The sequence below is a fragment of the Chinchilla lanigera genome, unplaced genomic scaffold (assembly GCF_000276665.1).
Source record: "Chinchilla lanigera isolate Chin_1 unplaced genomic scaffold, ChiLan1.0 scaffold00059, whole genome shotgun sequence".
NCBI classification, from domain to species: Eukaryota; Metazoa; Chordata; class Mammalia; order Rodentia; family Chinchillidae; genus Chinchilla; species Chinchilla lanigera.
The window spans coordinates 15,179,727-15,197,723 of NW_004955460.1; the positions used below are offsets into that span (position 1 = coordinate 15,179,727).

At 40.5% G+C, this 17,997-nt stretch overlaps 1 protein-coding gene across 2 annotated transcripts in view; it reads left to right on the forward strand.

The window, feature by feature from the left end:
• Zkscan5 (zinc finger with KRAB and SCAN domains 5) overlaps nucleotides 1-16,864 on the forward strand; it is a 23,194-nt gene extending 6,330 nt beyond the window's left edge. The window contains exons 3-6 of one of the 2 annotated variants that reach the window (XM_013521179.1): nucleotides 5,477-5,559; nucleotides 5,851-5,986; nucleotides 12,884-13,501; nucleotides 15,190-16,864. In XM_013521179.1, the coding sequence (XP_013376633.1) occupies nucleotides 5,477-5,559; nucleotides 5,851-5,986; nucleotides 12,884-13,501; nucleotides 15,190-16,316 (1,964 nt within the window). In that variant the 3' untranslated portion in view covers nucleotides 16,317-16,864. The remainder of the gene's footprint in view (nucleotides 1-5,476; nucleotides 5,560-5,850; nucleotides 5,987-12,883; nucleotides 13,502-15,189) is intronic. The other variant, XM_013521180.1, reaches the window with a different exon arrangement.
• Nucleotides 16,865-17,997: the final 1,133 nt, after the last annotated feature.

A 17,997-nucleotide genomic window follows, 5' to 3' on the forward strand; every position in this document is an offset into this window, starting at 1 on the left:
TCCTGAGTTTAGTTCCCCATACCAAAAAAAAAAAAAAAATTCCCACCACTCAGGAGGCTGAGGCAGGAGGATCAATGCAAGTTCAAGACTAGCCTGGGCTACAAAGTGAGCTCAAGGCCAGCCTGAGCTATATAGCAAGACCCTGTCTCAAAAAGACAAAACAAAACACATACACACACAACATAAAAGCTTTAATAGAGGCTGAAGGGTGTAGCTCAGTGGTACTCACCACTTGCAAGGCCCCTGATTCAATCACCAGCACCAAAAAAAAAAAAAAGACGATATAACAGATGGTTATAATGACAGATTGAAGTACAGATATTATTCAGAGATCTACAGAAGTCTCTTACACATCTTTCAAGCCTGTTTTGCAAGACAAGCGTGGTGATGCATGCCTGTAAGGAGGATCACCGAGAGTTTGAGGCCAGCTTGGTCTGCTTAGTGAGTTGAGGCCAGCCTGAACTGCATGGCAGGACCCTGGCTCAAAAAAAAATAAAAAATTTAAAAATTAAAAAAATTTTTTAGTGCAGCAGTTTTTCACCTTCTCATAAATTTTCTTGTCTCGATGACTACGTTAGAAAGGTGTTCTAGTTCTTACTTGCATTTATTTCTGGCTGCTCAGTCATTCGCTTTGAAGTCTTACTTGAAGCAGTTTTCCCACTGACCTTAAAACATTTGTCTTCTCTTCTTCTTTTTTTCCCTTTTTTCCCCTCTTTCTTCTCCTTCCCTCTCTTTCTCACTGTCTCAGTTTTGTTTGCTTGTATTAGAAGAACTGTGAACAGCTGAGTGTCATATTTATTATGTCATATGTCCACCAATCCATAATCCTAGTCAGAATCCTTTGCTATTAGGATTCTGAGTTTTGAAGATTTCGTTAGGTATATAATTTATATCATGTATTACGTTAGCAGCAGGGTTTGAAGTGGCACACATATTAATCCTTGTGTGAGGAAATGTAGGAATATTTACAGTTTATTTTTATTTATTTTTTTGAGAAAAGTTTTCAGTTAGCAATAATCATGCCTTGGATAAACTTCATTGGCTATGATACCGCCACTGTGCATTTCTTGGTGTTTTTTTTGAGACAGGGTCTCACTGTGTAGTTCAGACTGGCCTTCAACTCTATATGTAGCCCAGGCTGGCCTCAAACTGACAGCAATCCTCTTGGCTCAGCCTCCTGAGTGCTAGAATTACAGGCCTGAACCACCAGGCCTCACCAATTAAATAAAAACTTTAAATAACTTTATATAAATTCAGGTCCAATCTGTGTGTAGTGGCACACATCTGTAATCCTAGCACTTGGGAGGCTGAGGCAGGAGGATCACCATGAGTTTGAGACCAGCCAAGAGTACATAATGAGTGTAAGGCAAGCCTGAACTATATAGTGAGACCCTGTCTCAAATAAAAAAGTTTAGGTCAGATTTTGCTATTAAATCAGTTTAATCACTAGTTTAGTGGGAAAAAAAAAATGCTTTGGGGCCATGCATAGTGCCACCCATGTGTAGTCATAGTTATTCCAGAGGCTGAGGCAGAAGGATCGCTGGAGTCCAAGAATTTGAATCCGGTCTGAGCAACATAGTGAGACCTGGTGGTGGTGATACTTCAGTATTTACAGCTTTGTTTTCAGACTTGTAGATAAAGGACTATATTTTCTCTGTTCAGTTTCAGACTTTCTTCTAGTGTTTTTTTTTGAAACAGTTTTGCTATGTAGTTCCTAGTTCAGGCAGGCCTTGAGCTCACTATGGAGTCCATGCTGGCCTCGAACTTATGGTAATGCTCCTGCCTCAGCCTCCTGAGTGTTGGGATTACAGGTATGGGCCACTATGCTGGGTTCTTTCAGTCTCTCTTAAGTGATCAGATTTCCCCTTGACATGCTCCGTTGTCCTCATCTCTTCTGGCTTTCCTTCCATCATGGTAAAAACAGCAGCAGCCACAGCAGCTATTACTTATGTAGTACATACTTTGTGCAGGAACTGTTCTAAGCATTTACCTGTAGGAACTCATTTATTCCTCACAGTACTAGGAAAATTAATCCTTACCATTTATCACTTGGGTCCAGTGGGTCCTTTTTGTTTTTTATATTTTTTAAGTCATTTTATGAATAATTTACAGGAGATTCAAAAGAGCGAAAATTTTTAAAAGCAGTTATAATAAGCATTAAACGTCTTTGTATCAAGAACATTTTGGCATACCGATATGGTGAAAGATGAAAGAATACTGTCACATAGTGCTGTCCTTTTAGCAAAATGGGATGGTGGGGTACCTTGTGAAATGTCATAGGAAGCAGTCTTTTCTGCTCACTGGATAAGAACGTTATAGTTCCTTTTTGAAATTAGTAGTAGGTTGTTCATCGTTGATTCTTTATTGTTGTCTTGTTGCCTTTTTTTTTTTTTTCTTTTTCTTTTTTTGAGACTCTTGCTATGTAGTTTATGCTGGCCTCAAACTTCAATGCCTCGTCCTTCAGTGACTTACGTTCCTCCGCTCACCTGGTCTCATCAGGGCTCCTTTCCTCTTCTGTTTGTAGATGGCTTCTTGCCTTTTCTGCCCATAGGCTCTTGCTATGTAGTTTATGCTGGCCTCAAACTCGTGGCAGTTCTACTGCCTCAGCCTCTGCAGTGTAGGGATTACAGGGGTACACCACCACACCTGCCTGTTATTCTTGTTGCTTTTGAGATAGGTCTCATTATGTAGTGCAGGTTGACCTTGAACTTACTATGTAGCTCAGGCTGGCCTCAAACTGGCTGTAATCTTCCTGCCTCAGTCTCCCAAGTGCTGGGAATACAGGCAAGCTCCACCATGTCAAGCAGCAGTGTTGATTCTTGAGTTTGAGAAAATTTATATAGGATGTTGTCCTTTAAAGACTTATTTTCCTTATACTTGTTGTCATCATTATTGTTATCACTAGGGAGTGTTGTTATTTGTCGCTGTCATCTTCTGAATTGCCTAGTAAATGTCTTCTGCACAATTAGTTTTTGCTGATGAGGGCAGCAAGTGAAAAATTGTGCATTCTCAGTTGTGTGGGATGAAAACTAAGCATGTGTCAACAGCCTTCTTTTCTACTTGACTGGAAGAATGAAGTACTACTTTGGGCAAGATATGTAGTATTTTCGAGAAGGGTCAAGAGTGATGATTTATTTCACTATTCTGTCATCCTAAATGTTTCTGTTATTCTTCCATTCTCATTACTTTAATCTTCTGTGGCATTGTTGGGAACAATTAATGGTGACTAGTAACAATGAAATAAGTTTTAGAACGAAATGGAAAAATATTTCAAAGTATAGGGAAACTAAGTTCATGTATATCCCAAACTATATCTGGACAGTGTGTCTATTTGTAAAACAAATTTCCTTTTTGTACTTTTTTTTTTAATTAGTTAAGGTACATTTTAGTATACATAATGATCACATTTATCATATGGAATTTGCACCTGTATCTGATATAACTTGATACTTTTTTTTTTGCCCATTCCCCTACCCTCCCTTCAACCCTTTTTCCCCTCCTTATTTACAAAAGTTTTGTTTCCATTTTTTCCTTTTTGTTCCTGAGAAGACTTCAAAAACAATAAATATGATGTAATACTAACCTTAAAAAAATATTTAAATTGGGCATAGTCATGGAGGATCACCACAAATTAGAGGCCAACCTGTACTCCATAGTGAGTTCAAGACCAGCCTGAACTGCGTAGTGAGACCCTGTCTCAAAAAACAACAAAACAATGTACAACTGCTCATAAAAGAGCTCAATGTGCAATCGACTTTGTTGTATATACGTACTTCTTACTAGTGGGGCATGCCTATAATCCCTGCTATTTGAGAGGCTGAGGCAGGAGGATTGCTTGAATCTGGGAGTTTAAAGCTAGCCTAAAAAAAAGCTAGCCTAGGCAACATAGAAGGACCTTGCCTCCAAAACAAACAAAAAACCAGTGATTCCTTTTCAAAGGGGTGGGGATGTAGCTCAGTGTGAAGGCCCTGGGCTCAATTCCTGCTCCCTACACAGACAAGTTAGAAAAGGAAAAAAAATAAGCCTAAGAGTTTGAGTAACTCATCCAAGGTCACAGCTAGTAAGTTACAGAGCCAGGGTTTTAACTTAAGCGGTCTGACTCAGTGGCCTATTCTGAGCCATTTCACCTTTGCTTTTCCACATTTTCCTGTGTACTGGTAGCCATCCTTCAATGACTCATGTTCCTCCGCTCACCTGGTCTCACCAGGGCTTCTCTTCTCTTCTGTTTGTAGATGGCTTCTTGCCTTTTCTGCCCATAAACCAGACCTTAGCCAGTTCCCTACAAATGACTGTTCACACAGACATGGAACATTCAGTGTGTTTTTCAAGTCCTGTTTTGACTTTTTGGCCATTCCTGGTTCAGATCCATCTGTTTTTGCTTCCTGTTTCTTACCAGTGTCCTCTTTTTTTGTGTGTGTCATTGGTGATCTCCTGGTCCTCATAAGTAAGCAAGTCCTGGGAAGGAAGAAGGCCTCATATACAGGAAGCCATAGCAAGGAAACTATTGAGTTAAAGCTTAATACCAGGTAAGACTGTAAGTCAGGACACACAGACAGGAAGGTCCGATGTGCCATGGACCTGAGACAGAGCCATAGCGGTGACAGCAGAGGCTCAGATGGTCTCTAGCCTCCAGAGATGGGACTCACTAAGGTGACACACATGCTCTTCTACCTGGAAAGCTTGCCATCTCCCCAACACCCACCCCACTGTCTAAAGTCATCCTCCAAGAAGAGACCTTGCTGCTGCTTCGGCCCCTCTGCCTCCCCTTCGGTCTGCAGCTGCTTCTGCCCCTGTGTTCCTATGGGAAGTCAGGAACTTCAATTTTCCTACTTTTCACCCTGTTACAAGGACGGCGGGCTTACATGTCCGTCCTCTCCATGAGAGGCAAGAATAGTTTCATCAGATTATTCCTGTAATAGAGTAGACCTAATGTATATATATCTTGACTGAATATAAACTATCCATGAAAGTTCCTTGAAGGCAGAGGCTGGCCTGGAGCTAATCCAAGTGTGGTCCAAGGACCAGCTGGACCGCTTGCTCAAACCTACTAGAAGTGCAAAATCTTAGGCCCACTCAGGCGTTCTGGGTCAGAATCTACTGTTTGCCAAGATCCCCACATTAAAGCCCAGGAAACCCTGGGCGCCAGGAAATGCTTCAGCTTCATGGAAGGTGTGAGACTCTGTTTCTTCTTGAAGGCCAATGGAGTTGATGCAGGCAGAGTGGAATGCGGTGTGTACGTCATAGGAGAATGGTCCGGCTGGAACTAGCCTGAGCAAAGCAGCAAGTCTGGTTTCGCGGGGCAAAGGAGGAATAGGAGACTAAATTTGGGTGGGGTCAGAGGGTAGAGGGTGTTGAGAGCCAGCCAGAGGAACTTGGCAGGGGTCATTGTACCTTTGCGAGCAGAGGAGGCACATGATACAGCACCAAGAACCAGATAGAGGTATTCTCACTCACACCTCTTTTTCTCCTCCTTCAGCCCTTCCTGTTCTCCAGGCTCCTTCCCTTCCCCTGAAGGACAGCCAGGAGCTGACAGCTTCACTTCTCTCAGCTGGGTCCCAGGTGAGCTGGCACCCCCTTACCCTCTCTGAGGGCCTGTACCCCTTCACTGATAGGTAGCTGCCTTCATGTAAATTTGTATTGGGAGGTCTGTTTCTTTGACCTGCGACCAGGCCCATCTCATGTTAGTACCTTCATTCCCTTTTACCTTTTTTCTCTCTGCCCAGTACTTCCCACTTCTCTTTGAGGCAAAGTCCCTCTCTTCCCGATTTCCTGCTGTAATGCTCCCAGTTTTTCCCTCACTCCAGATTTGCACACAGGGAGTGGGAATTTAGCAGAGATCTCCTGTTTCAGAAGTTGGTGAAATTTGAAGATGTGGCTGATGTGGCTGTGTCCTTCATCCTGGAGGAGTGGGGACATTTGGACCAGTCCCAGAAGTCTCTTTGTAGGGATGGCAGGAAGGAGAATTATGGGAGTATTACTTCCCTGGGTAAGAATTATTTCACCTGCATGGATTAGGACATCTTAATTTCAGTATTTTGTAAGGAATATTTCTAACACATCCTATGAAAAAGCATATATATTTTAATTGTTATGTTTTTGCCCTTTTTTCCTATAAACCTCTTTTTCTCCTTCAAATTATTCTGATAATTTCAATAGTAATGATGATCTTATTGTTATTAATAAAGGTATGATTAAAGACTGATGGTACTGTACTTGGGGGCTACATAATCCAGCAAATGCTTTTTTCTTTCTTTTCTTTTCTTTTCTTTCTTTTGAAACAAGGTCTCGCTATGCAGTTCAGGTGGGCCTTGAGCTCATTTTGTAGACCAGGCTGGCCTCAAACTTGCAGTGATCCTCCTGCCTCAGCCTCCCGAGTGCTGGGATTACAAGTGTGTGCCACCACACCTGGCTGCTTTTAACTTTCTTAAAATAATAGAGTGCTTAAAACTAATGGGTTTAGATTTTAATAAATTTTTAGTGGTTATTGTATTCCTTGGCAAATTGTATAATTCTTAACAGAATAATTCTGATTTATGAAAACTTCTCAGACCATGCTAAATAAGTCTTTATTATACTGATGACTACAGTGTCTCAATAGTAGTAATTCTTAGTGTGTGTGTATGGGGAGGGAGTACTAGAGATTGAACCCAGGGCCTCAACACTGAGCTGCATCCTCAACCCTTTTTTATTTTTTATTTTGAGACAGGTCTTGCGAAGTTGCCTGGGCTGGCAACTGTGAGCCTCTTGCCTCAGCCTTGAAGAATGCTGAGTTTATAGGCATGTACTACAATGCCCAGCTCAGTAGCATTAATTGTTTTCTTTCTTCTTGTGCATGGATGGTTAGCACACTCCAATACCATTCTCAGATCACAAGTTGCTACTTATGATGTTCACCTTCATATCTACATTTTACATGTTCTATCACTTCATTAATTTTGTACCCCTACACCTAAGTGATGATCCTGAAAGCTAATGGCCCTGTCTGCTGCCTAGAGCAATGATAAAAACTCAGCATTATTGCAGACATCTTGGAGATTATGGCTTTTACCTTTTTAATTATTCTTGTAGAAGAGCCACTTCATATCAGCACACTGATGGGCTTCAGGTAAAATCCATATACAATGCCAGATTTCTTTTGAAAAGCATTACAGCAGTCAGCATTGCCTCATGGTCTTAGTTCACTCACAGGCTTTTACTTAAAAGGTATAAAGATGACTCTTTTTTTTTTAATTTTACATTTTGGTTGCTATTAATATTTTCAAGAGTTTTCTCTTATGTCCTCTCTGTTCATTAATCTATTGGGCTCTTAGGGCTACTCAGTGAATTATCTTATAGTAAGAATGTTATATTTGAGCTGGGCATGGTGGTACATGTCTGTAATTCCAGTACTTGGGAAGCTGAGGCAGGAGGATTGCTGTGAGTTGAAGGCCAGCATGGGTTACATAGTGAGTTCAAGGCCAGCCTGAACTGCATAGACAATGTCTGGGGGCAACAAAAAGGTATATTTAATGAAAAATTTTCCTTAATGTCTTCCTTTTAATTTCCAAAAGCTACTTTGAGACTGTTACTATTGTTGTGTGTTTTCTGGCACTACATGGGGACTTCACTTCACGGTTTCAGAGTTGGAGGTTCTTGGCTTAGTTCTTTCCTGTCGTTCTCCCAGTTGTTCTCAGTTCTTACTTTCTGATTATTTTTCTCACTATCTTTATTGCAGCATCTTTACAACTTCTGTCTACTCTTCTACACTGAGACCATGTTCAGTGGTTTCTGCCTCCTTAGGTCTCATTTGAGTATTTTTGTGCTGTGGATTTTTAACAGAATCCTAGAAGGTTAGAATTTTTAAAAATACTCATCATATTTGGAAATGAGATTTTAAAAAATAAATGTATCTTGGAGGCATGGGGTGGCTGGAATATTAGGGACATGAGACAGTGTCTTAAACTACAAAGGGGAGGGATTTGAGGAGGGTATTCTAGATAAACTTTTAAGAAGTTCATCTCTAAAGGGGAAGAGAGAGCATTGATCACTAAGAATACGTGAGTTGTTTGGGGTTTTTGTTGTTGTTGTTGTTTTGTTTTGTTTTCCGGTACTGGGAATCGAACTTGCAATGTCACACTTGCCAGGCAGGCGCTGTGCCACTGAGCTAAATCCCCAGCCCCTCATGGGTTGTTTTTGTATACTTTGAAAAAAACATTTCTTTTTTTTATTCAAGGTCTTGCTATGTAGTTCAGGCTGGCCTTGAATTCACTACGCAGCTCAGGCTGGCCTCAAACTTGCGATCTCCTGTCTCAGCTTTTTGAATGCTGGGATTACAGGTTTGTGCCACCGCACCTGGCTGTGTGCTCTTTTTTCTTTTTTCTTTTTTTTAAAGGGGAAAAGGTTAAAGTGTATTTAAATGCTACTCAAAAAGAACTAATAAAACCCAGCTATTCTCCTTCTGGATATTTTTCCAGAAAAACTGAAAACATTATACCACAGTGATATATATGCACCCATGTTTATAGCAGCGCAATTTGTCATAGCTAAATCTTAGAAACAACCCACATGCCCATCAATGGAGGAATGGATAAAAAAGATGTGGTATTTTTATACAATGGAGTATTACTCAGCTATAAAAAAGGTAAACTTGAGGCTTTAATAAGTAAATGGATGCAACTAGAGACCATACTCATAAGTGAAATAAATCAGACCTGCATGTGTAAACATTGTATTGTCTCCCTAGTGTAAGAACCTGAAAGAGTAAATAAAACCCAAAAGGTACAATAGATATTGTGACAGGGAAAGGAATAGCTCAAAGGAAGGACCAACTGGGATGAGGGAAAGGAGAAAAGAAAGAAGGGAAAAAGAATATATATGTATGTACAAGGATAGCTGGGATAATTGTACTGCTGATGTCTATTGGTTTATTGAAAGGATCAGTGAATGGTTAAATTTTTTTCTTGACCAATTTGACATGCTCATACCTGGTATTCTGAACAACTAATTTGAAGACAATATGCAGTGTAACAACCATCGTTGAATTCCTACCATCTTGTTTAGCTCTGTATCATTTCTAATTTTTTATTACTTTTTATTCTCTTTAATTGTTTGATCAATCTTGCATTCTTTTTTTTTTTTTTTGGTTTTTCTCCGGTACCAGGAACTGAACTCACGACCTTGCGCTTGCCAGGCAGGCGCTTTTGCCGCTGAGCTAAATCCCCAGCCCCCAATCTTGCATTCTTACGTCTGGTATCTGAGCAATTTCATTGAAGATAATAATATGTAATATGACAATCATTGTTAATTCCTATCATCTTGTTTTGAAAACCAGTGTTGTTTTTATTGTTTTTGTGTGGCTTTGTTTCAGTCTTTGTTGTTATTTTGTTATTTTTTTTTTCTTTAAAATAAAAGTGGACAAAAAGTGCAAGTAGAAGCAATGAGCCCAAAAAATGGTAAAGATGTGGGAAATTTTACATAAGCACGGGCTGTATAAAGCAGTGCTACAGTGAAAAAAAAAGAACTAATGACGTAGAATATGGAAGTAAGGAAGAGCAAATCAGTGATCTAGGGAGTTCCGTGGAAAGCAAGAAGGCATGGGAGACCTAGGGCATGGGAGGCAGGAAGGAGTGATCTTGGTTGGGAGGAGAGGCGTGGCTCCATTGTGAGCAATGGGAGGATGAAAAATAGGCTGCTGGTAAGTTTACAGATATGACTGTAGGACATTCAGGGAGCTCTTGGCTGGATAGCTTTGACTTTCTGTGAAATAGGAAAGTTACCTGTTGGGAGTAAGTAAGTAATCAGTAGGTAACAGAGGAAGTAGGCGGTGCAGTAGATCCGGAGTAGTGGCTTTAACACAGTGCAGTAGAGAACTGTGGCTTTAAAAGGGTCATATGTGCACATAGTAAAAATTCAGCTCCTATGAATGGATTTAAAGTGAAAACACCTACCTGGAGGTTCCCTCACAGAAGCAATGAATATTTTTGTTTTGTTCTTTGTTTGTTTCTTGAGATAGAATTTGGCTATGTAGTTCAGTCTGACCTTGAACTTACTATATAGCCCAGGCTGGCCCTGACTTCATGGAAATCCTCCTGCCTCCATCTCCTGAATGCCAGATTTGCAGGTGTATGCCACCACAGCCAGCAAGGCAGTGATTATTACCAGGGATGTGATTGTATCTCTAAATGTGTTTATTTGTTGGCTTTGTGGTACTGGAGATCAAACCCAGGGTCTCCATTCTAAGCTACATCCTCCCCGCCTTGTCCTTTTAATTTTAGACACAGGGCCTTGTTAATTTCTATAGTTGTCCATGCTGGCCTTAAACTTGGGATCTTCCTCCCTCACAGAGTACTGGGATTATAAGTGTATGCTACCCCTCTCAGCTCTAGACATGGTCTTTATGTATATAAGTTCATGAAAAACTGATAGCATACCACAGATATTAGTCCATTTTTTAAATAACAGTGATGGAAACTTTTTTTTTTAAAGGAAACATTTTGATATAGCTCTGAACAAAATGATTAAGAAAAAGAGTCAAATTTTGAAAGACAAGCTAGGGAGCCAGGGAAGTTGAAGTCCATGATTTTGAAACCTGATTCAGCAATTTTGTCCCACCCCTGGCATTGCTCAGCTGCTTGGCATCACATTGAGCAAGGACAGTGAATATACAGATAAACCAAGAGTCCCATCAGAAAGCTTGCCATTTCCACTCTGAAAGGCAAGGGAAGAGGCAGGAAGGCAGTCTATAAGCCGACTGGTGTCACAATATATATAGCCCCTGTCCTTGGAAAAGGACAGTTAGCATACCCAGAGAGGTACATAGAGCTCTGACACTTTTTAAATTCATTCCTGGAAAAAGAAAGGCATATGCTTGTTTGACTTGTTGAATGGTAGAAATTCTAGTAAGAATAAAATGTGTGAGCACAGGTAGATATGAACAAAAGACACAAGGGGTGATCAAAAACTATGGTGAATGTTTAAGTTTAAAAAACTTCAGGGCTGGGGATATAGCTCAGCAGCACAGCGCCTGCCTGGCAAAGGCAAGGTCCTGAGTTTGATTCCTGGTACCAAAGAAAGAAAACCCCAAAATTTTATTATATGTTGCCAAGAATGATGGAATGTGTTTGAAGTGAGAGGGAATCTTTGAATATTTTGAAGGGAACTAATGACAGTATGTCTTTTAGTGTAATAAATTTTTAAAAATTGAAACACTGTATGTTTTTTCACACCTTTTACTGTGATTGTTGGGATTATCTGCTTAGTTAAATGGGGAAGAAAAAAACATAAAATCTGGTTTTATAGTAGGTTTTTTGTTTGTTTATATATTAGTTTCCACTGTTACAACTTAGAAAAACATAAAGTAAAAATAGTTGTGTGGTAAATTAAAGTTATCTTCTTGGAGGGCTTGGGATGTAGGTACGTTGTAGAGCGTGTTCTTTGCATGCATAAGGCCTAGGTGCATCACAGCATCACAAAATAAAGTAAAAACCAAAATTGTCTTCATGGTACAAGAATTATAACTTAGGACTGTGTCAAAAAAGGATGAAATAGCTGTTACTTAACAGATCATTGTGAGGATTACATATGTCATAAAATTGTGAAGCGATTGGCATAATGCCTGGCCCGGAATAAGCACCTAGTAAATGTTAGGGTTTATTACCATTATTACATATTGGACATTAATTTTTTTGGAAAAATATTTTTTTCTCTTGTGGTGTTGTGGATTTAACCCATGGTCTTCCATTTGCCTGGCAAGGACTGTACGACTTAGCTACATCCCTGGCCTTTCTTCAGACTTTATTTTGTGACAGGATCTCATTAAGTTGCCCAGGCTAATCTCAGACTTGGGGTCTGCTTGATTTAGCCTCCCAAATAGCTATGATTACAGGCGTATGCCACAAGATGCAGAACAGAAGTCTTACTAGGATATTCTCTAGCATTTAAAAGGCCATAATCTCTCTAGCATTTTAAAAATAATATTGCCTACTAGTTGTTAATTGCTGAAGACTTTCCTCTGCAAACCATATTAAACATTCAGTGTTTTGAGTAAACTATCAGTTGCTAATATTTGTGCTGGTAGTTGCACAAGGGAACTGATTGTAGTCATTTAAAAATTCATCTATCCATAAGTCACTATTGTATGTTGAGCTAGGTCTTTGAAGAGTATGTACTTCTCTCAGTCTTTTTTTTTTGGTAGTACCAGAAATCGAACTCAAGACCTCACACTTGTAAAGCAGGCACTGTGCCACTGAGCTATATCCCTGGCCCCTTCTCTCAGTTTTGAAAGTACTTCTTTTTGTTTTCTTCATTTAGATGAGTTCATACCATAGTCACATCCACTGGGTTCTAGAAAAACTATAAAGATCATCTTTCTTCTTCAAACTCTGAATTTACAGGAAGAGGAAAGTAAATGCTGGGGTTAGCTGCATAATCCAATGTCAAGTCTTTTAAAGAATGGGCTGGGGATGTATTTCAGTGGTAGAACACTTGCCAAGCATGCACAAGTCTCTGTGTCTGACTTCCAGGAAAAAAAAAGGAAAGAAAAGAAAGGAAAAGAGAAAGGAAAAAAAAAAGAAAAGGAGGATGAATATTTTATTTAGTGCAGCACATATGTTCACAAACAGATCTTGTCTTTCAATACTATAGCAAGAGAATACCAGGTACCCTCTTCATTAAGTGGAATGACTACTCTCCAGTCTCATTGCTTTGGTCCATTCTTGCTAGTATTTCTTTCCCCACTCTGCCTAGTTTTCTGCATAGTGTTTACTGCATCCTCATTTTCAAGTCATTTTTACAAAGTCATGCCTTCCTAGCACATGTTGGTGTCACTTAATTACCCTGTATCTCTCTATCATCTCTTCTAATGCAGAGAATAACTAATTTCCCCATTTTCCTTCTCTTATTTCAGATTATGGGTCCAAGGACAATAATGTGGAGCTCATAGTAAAGCAGATTTCCAGTGAAGCCGGTTCACCCAGCTCACATTGGGTGGCAGCAGGAAGCACCCAAAGAAATACATCCCACAGTCAAGAGTTTGCCGAAGTTGGTGACCTTAAGGGCATGGTACAAAGGTGGCAGGTAAACCCCACTGTGGGGAAACCAAGGCAGAATCCTTCCGAGAAGAGAGATCTTGGCGCTAGCACAGACGTTAACCGGAAGCAGAGCACAAATGGTGAGAGAGGGCACAGATGTAACGACTGTGGGAAATTTTTCCTTCAAGCCTCCAACTTTATTCAGCACCGGCGAATCCATACTGGAGAAAAACCATTTCAGTGTGGCGAGTGTGGGAAGAGCTATAATCAGCGCGTGCACCTCACGCAGCACCAGAGAGTCCACACCGGCGAGAAGCCCTACAAGTGCCAGGTGTGCGGGAAAGCGTTCCGGGTGAGCTCCCACCTCGTGCAGCACCACAGCGTCCACAGTGGGGAGAGGCCCTACGGGTGCAACGAGTGTGGGAAGAGCTTTGGTCGCCACTCACACCTGATTGAGCACCTGAAACGGCACTTCCGGGAGAAGTCCCAAAGATGTACGTGGGAGGGGTTTGTGTTCGGGAATTGCATGAGGGCAAAATTTTGTTTTATTAGCTTAGTGACACAGGACAGATGGGTTGCAATACTGGGAGTAATAGGGAGACGAGAGTTTATTTTATTATTTATACTTCGTTGTCAAATTAATAGGCAAAACCCTGTGCCTCTCCATCCCCGGCCCATGGCTTGCCTCCTGCTCCCCTCAACTCTACTTGCTTTATCACTTACTTGTTTCTCTGTAATTCCATATTTTAACCTAATACTGTTAACCGGATTGCTTGACTCATACATTTTAGACATTCTTTTGCAGGGCGGTACTAGAGTTGAACCCAGAGCCTTTACACAGAACTACATCCCCAGCCATTTTTATTCTTTATTTTAAGACTGGGTCTGGCCAAGTTATTAAATTGCTTAGGCTGGGCTTAGACTTGTGATCCTCCTGCCTCAGCATTCCAGTGTGCTACAATTACAGGCTTGTGCCACCGTGCCCAGTTTTCTGTAGACTTTCTGTAGTAATGGACAATTTGGCTCCCTTACACGCATCTTTCTTTGTTCCCTGTTCTCTTAATTTAATTATTTCATTTATTTTAAAATGATAATGGTGGTACGTCAAGTTTGGAAGAAAGAAAGAGGAAGAAAAAAACTACCCAGAATCCTACCATCCGAAGGAACAGAACTGTTGTTATTTAGTGTGTTTTCCTATATCTTTTTTTTTTTTTTTTGATACCAGGAATTGAACTCAGGACTTTAAGGTTACCGGGCAGGTGCTGTGCTGCTGAGCTGTATCCCTGGCTCTCCTATATCTTTTTTAATGAACCTATGTCACATAGTTGTATCCGTAGAGTACACTTAAATATGATGTAATACACTTTCCAGTGTTGCTCAGTCCTCCTGTTGGTTATTTTGGAGAACCTCCCATCATTCATTCATTCATTCATTCATTAATGAAATTACATTGTCATTGACTCGTCTTTACTCAACTGTTCTTTAGTTGTTCAATTCTAAGTTTTTTTTAATCTATTGTCCTGGTAACCATGTTACCCCTATATGTTTTTCTACATTTAGGATTTTTGCCTTATAATAGATTCCTAGGTGTGGGATTAGTAGGTGAAAAGCAATTGCTTCTGAAGTATCTTTCACATCCCACTTGCAGTTGTTTCTCAGACTTATTCTCCAGTCATTACTCTCAGCCTCCCCTCCTCTTTTGGAACAAAGGAGGAGGGCTTGATTTGTTCATCCAGCCACTTGTTTTGAGAGCCTGTAGCACTAGGTGCTCAGGATCTGGCAGGAAATAGAATAGATCCCATTGGAGTTTTCATGGAGCTGTGGTCTCATGGGGTGGCAGATATTAAAGATGAGCGAAGCAGCCTGATGTGGTGGCGCATGCCTGTAACCCCAGCACTCGGGAGACCGAGGCAGGAAGATCACTGAGTTCCGACCCTAACCTCACCTAGATTATGGCCTAACAGCAATCATTCTTATCACCCGTTAAGTATATCTCTTTTTTGTCTTGGTCTTTTCACTGGACATATACCAAAAATTTTTTTCTTTTTATTCCTTTTGGTATGAAATACCTATCCCCTTTTGTTACTTCTGTTATAGTTTCATTTAATTATTCTCTTCTCCCACCCTGACATTTTATTTTTCTTCTGTAAAGTTACTGATGACGTTTGCATTTTTTTTTTAGGCAGCGACAAAAGAGGTAGGACTACAAAACTGAATGTTAAGAACAAAATTTCAGAATTTTCAGAAGCAGATGTGGAAGTATCAGGAAAAATCCGGAGGAACGCTTCTGAAGTTCAAGGTTTTGGAGAAGACTATGAACACCAAGGCAAGGCTGAAAGAAAGCAGGGAATTCCTATGAAGGAGATACTAGGACAGTCCTCTTCAAAAGGGATGAGTTGCAGTGAAGTCACTTACATCCACAAAAAACCCTCCACAGGAGAGAGACCACATAAATGTAACGAATGTGGAAAGAGCTTTATTCAGAGCGCACATCTTATTCAACATCAACGAATTCACACTGGGGAGAAGCCATTTAGGTGTGATGAGTGTGGGAAAAGCTATAACCAACGTGTGCACCTCACTCAGCATCAGCGAGTCCACACGGGTGAAAAACCCTACACCTGCCACTTATGTGGGAAAGCATTTAGAGTGAGGTCCCATCTTGTCCAGCATCAGAGTGTGCACAGTGGAGAGAGGCCCTTTAAGTGTAACGAATGTGGGAAAGGCTTTGGAAGGCGTTCACACCTTGCTGGACATCTGCGACTCCACTCCCGCGAGAAGGCCCATCAGTGTCACGAATGTGGAGAAATCTTTTTTCAGTATGTCAGCCTAATTGAACATCAGGTGCTCCATGTGGGTCAGAAAAATGAGAAAAATGGCATTTGTGAAGAAACGTACAGTTGGAACTTGACAGTAATTGAAGACAAAAAGATTGAGTTACAAGAGCAGCCTTATACATGTGACATATGCGCAAAAGCCTTTAATTACAGTTCAGACCTTATTCAGCATTATAGAACTCACACTGCCGAAAAAACCCATAAATGTGATATATGCAGAGGAAATATTGGCCAGTGTTCCCACATAAAGCAACATCAGAAAATCTGTCCCAGTACAAAACCCCACCAGTGTAATGAGTGTGGAAGAGGCTTCACTCTGAAGTCACATCTTAATCAACATCAGAGGATCCATACTGGTGAGAAACCTTTCCAGTGTAAAGAATGTGGAATGAGTTTCAGCTGGAGTTGTAGCCTCTTTAAGCATCTGAGAAGCCATGAGAGGACAGATCCCATAAACACCTTGTGTGTATAGGTGTTTTATGGAAAAGCAGCCCAATATTAGAGAAGCCCTCCTAAAGAAAGACCTTATTCCTGTAATGAGTGTAGTAACAATATGAAGCATTTTTCCAACTTAACCATCAAACCTACAGATGTATTGAATTCTTTCAATTAGAACTCAGCCTAAAGGAACACTGGGGTGTGTCCACAATAAGTAAATACCAGTTTGCTTTACCTTTTGAGAAGTGCTCTGGGTAGCATCTTTATGCTTAGATATTTAGATGAAAAGAGAACCCCTGGATATGACAGATGAATGAAAGCCTTCATATGACACTCCTTTATTAGCGTCTCAAAATTGACACTGGGAAAAGCCTCATGAATGCAGTAGAAATAAGCTTTACTTGTAGTGTCTGCCTTGTTTGACAGCATATTGATTCAGGGAAGAGTGCAGTGAAAGAACTCTTCAGCATGATATCTGTTTTGGTAACTCAGCAATGAACTTTTTCTAGAAATGATTATGCCAACCACTAGAATACTCCAGTCATTGTTCCCATCTTGAGTATTAAACCCTTTGAAAAGAAATTGACTTAGGTATCTATATTTTGGCAAAATCGGGGTTGAGAGCCTGGATGTGTTCCTACTGCCTTATGGAATCTACAAATTATCCATGAAATACTCTACCCCACTTTAATTTTGATTATGCTAGTGACAGGGTTATCTAGTAAAAAGAAAGTTAAATTTGTAAATTTATGAGAAACTATACTGTCAATCAATCACGTTAAGGTATGTGAGAAGGACCTTAGGGAAATGGAGAAGAAAGGCAAAACTGGAGGCTGGTTTATTTTATAGTACACACAAATTCATAGAGTGAATTGGACTGTGTTGAATTAGAATTTGTGTGTGTGGGTGTGTGCCTGTGTATGTGTGCATGTATGGTACTAAGGATTGAACACAGGGCTTTCCTAAGAGCAGGGCTTTCCTACTCCTGCTCTTTTTAATTTTTTTTTTTTTTTTTTTTGAGGTCAGGACTTGCTGAGTTACCCAGGCTGGGCTGGAATTTGCAGTCCTCTTGCCTCAGGTTCCCAGACTTTTGGAATTATAGGTGTGTGCCACTGTACTTAGCCTGAATTAGAGATCTTAATTAATCTATTCAGACAGGATCTTGCTATATAGTTTAGGCTGGCCTTGAACTCACTATGTAGCCCAGGCTGGCCTTGAATTCATGGCAGTCCTCCTGCCTTAGCCTCCAGAGTGCTGGGATTACAGGTGTATGCCACCGTACCCGGCTAGAGGTTTTAATCTAAGCAGTGTATCCACCAGTTCCCAAGTACCCTGAGCATAGATCTTTATAGTGTGATGGCGTGTAGAATGAGTTTCAGTTTATGTTGCATGTAGAATTGAAAAACTAACAAGGAGCTGATGTGGATGTCGGCCAGTACTGCCTGCCATTTGAGAAGGTCTTGGCAGGAATTTTGCAGGGGAAAGATAAGATGGGTAAGAGCATTGACTTACGTGTGTTTGCTACAGAGAATGAGAGCACTTCGGGGATGCTGCTGAAGTCTTGCATCTGCTTTTGGTGCCTGTGAAATATTTGTTGATTGTGTGTTTTATGGTGGTGCCCACTTTAGATTTCTTTACCAAGCTGGTATACCCCTCCTCAGCTGCTCTTGTGTTTTGCCTGGTAAGTGCACACAGCCGTCTTTCTTCATTGTCTT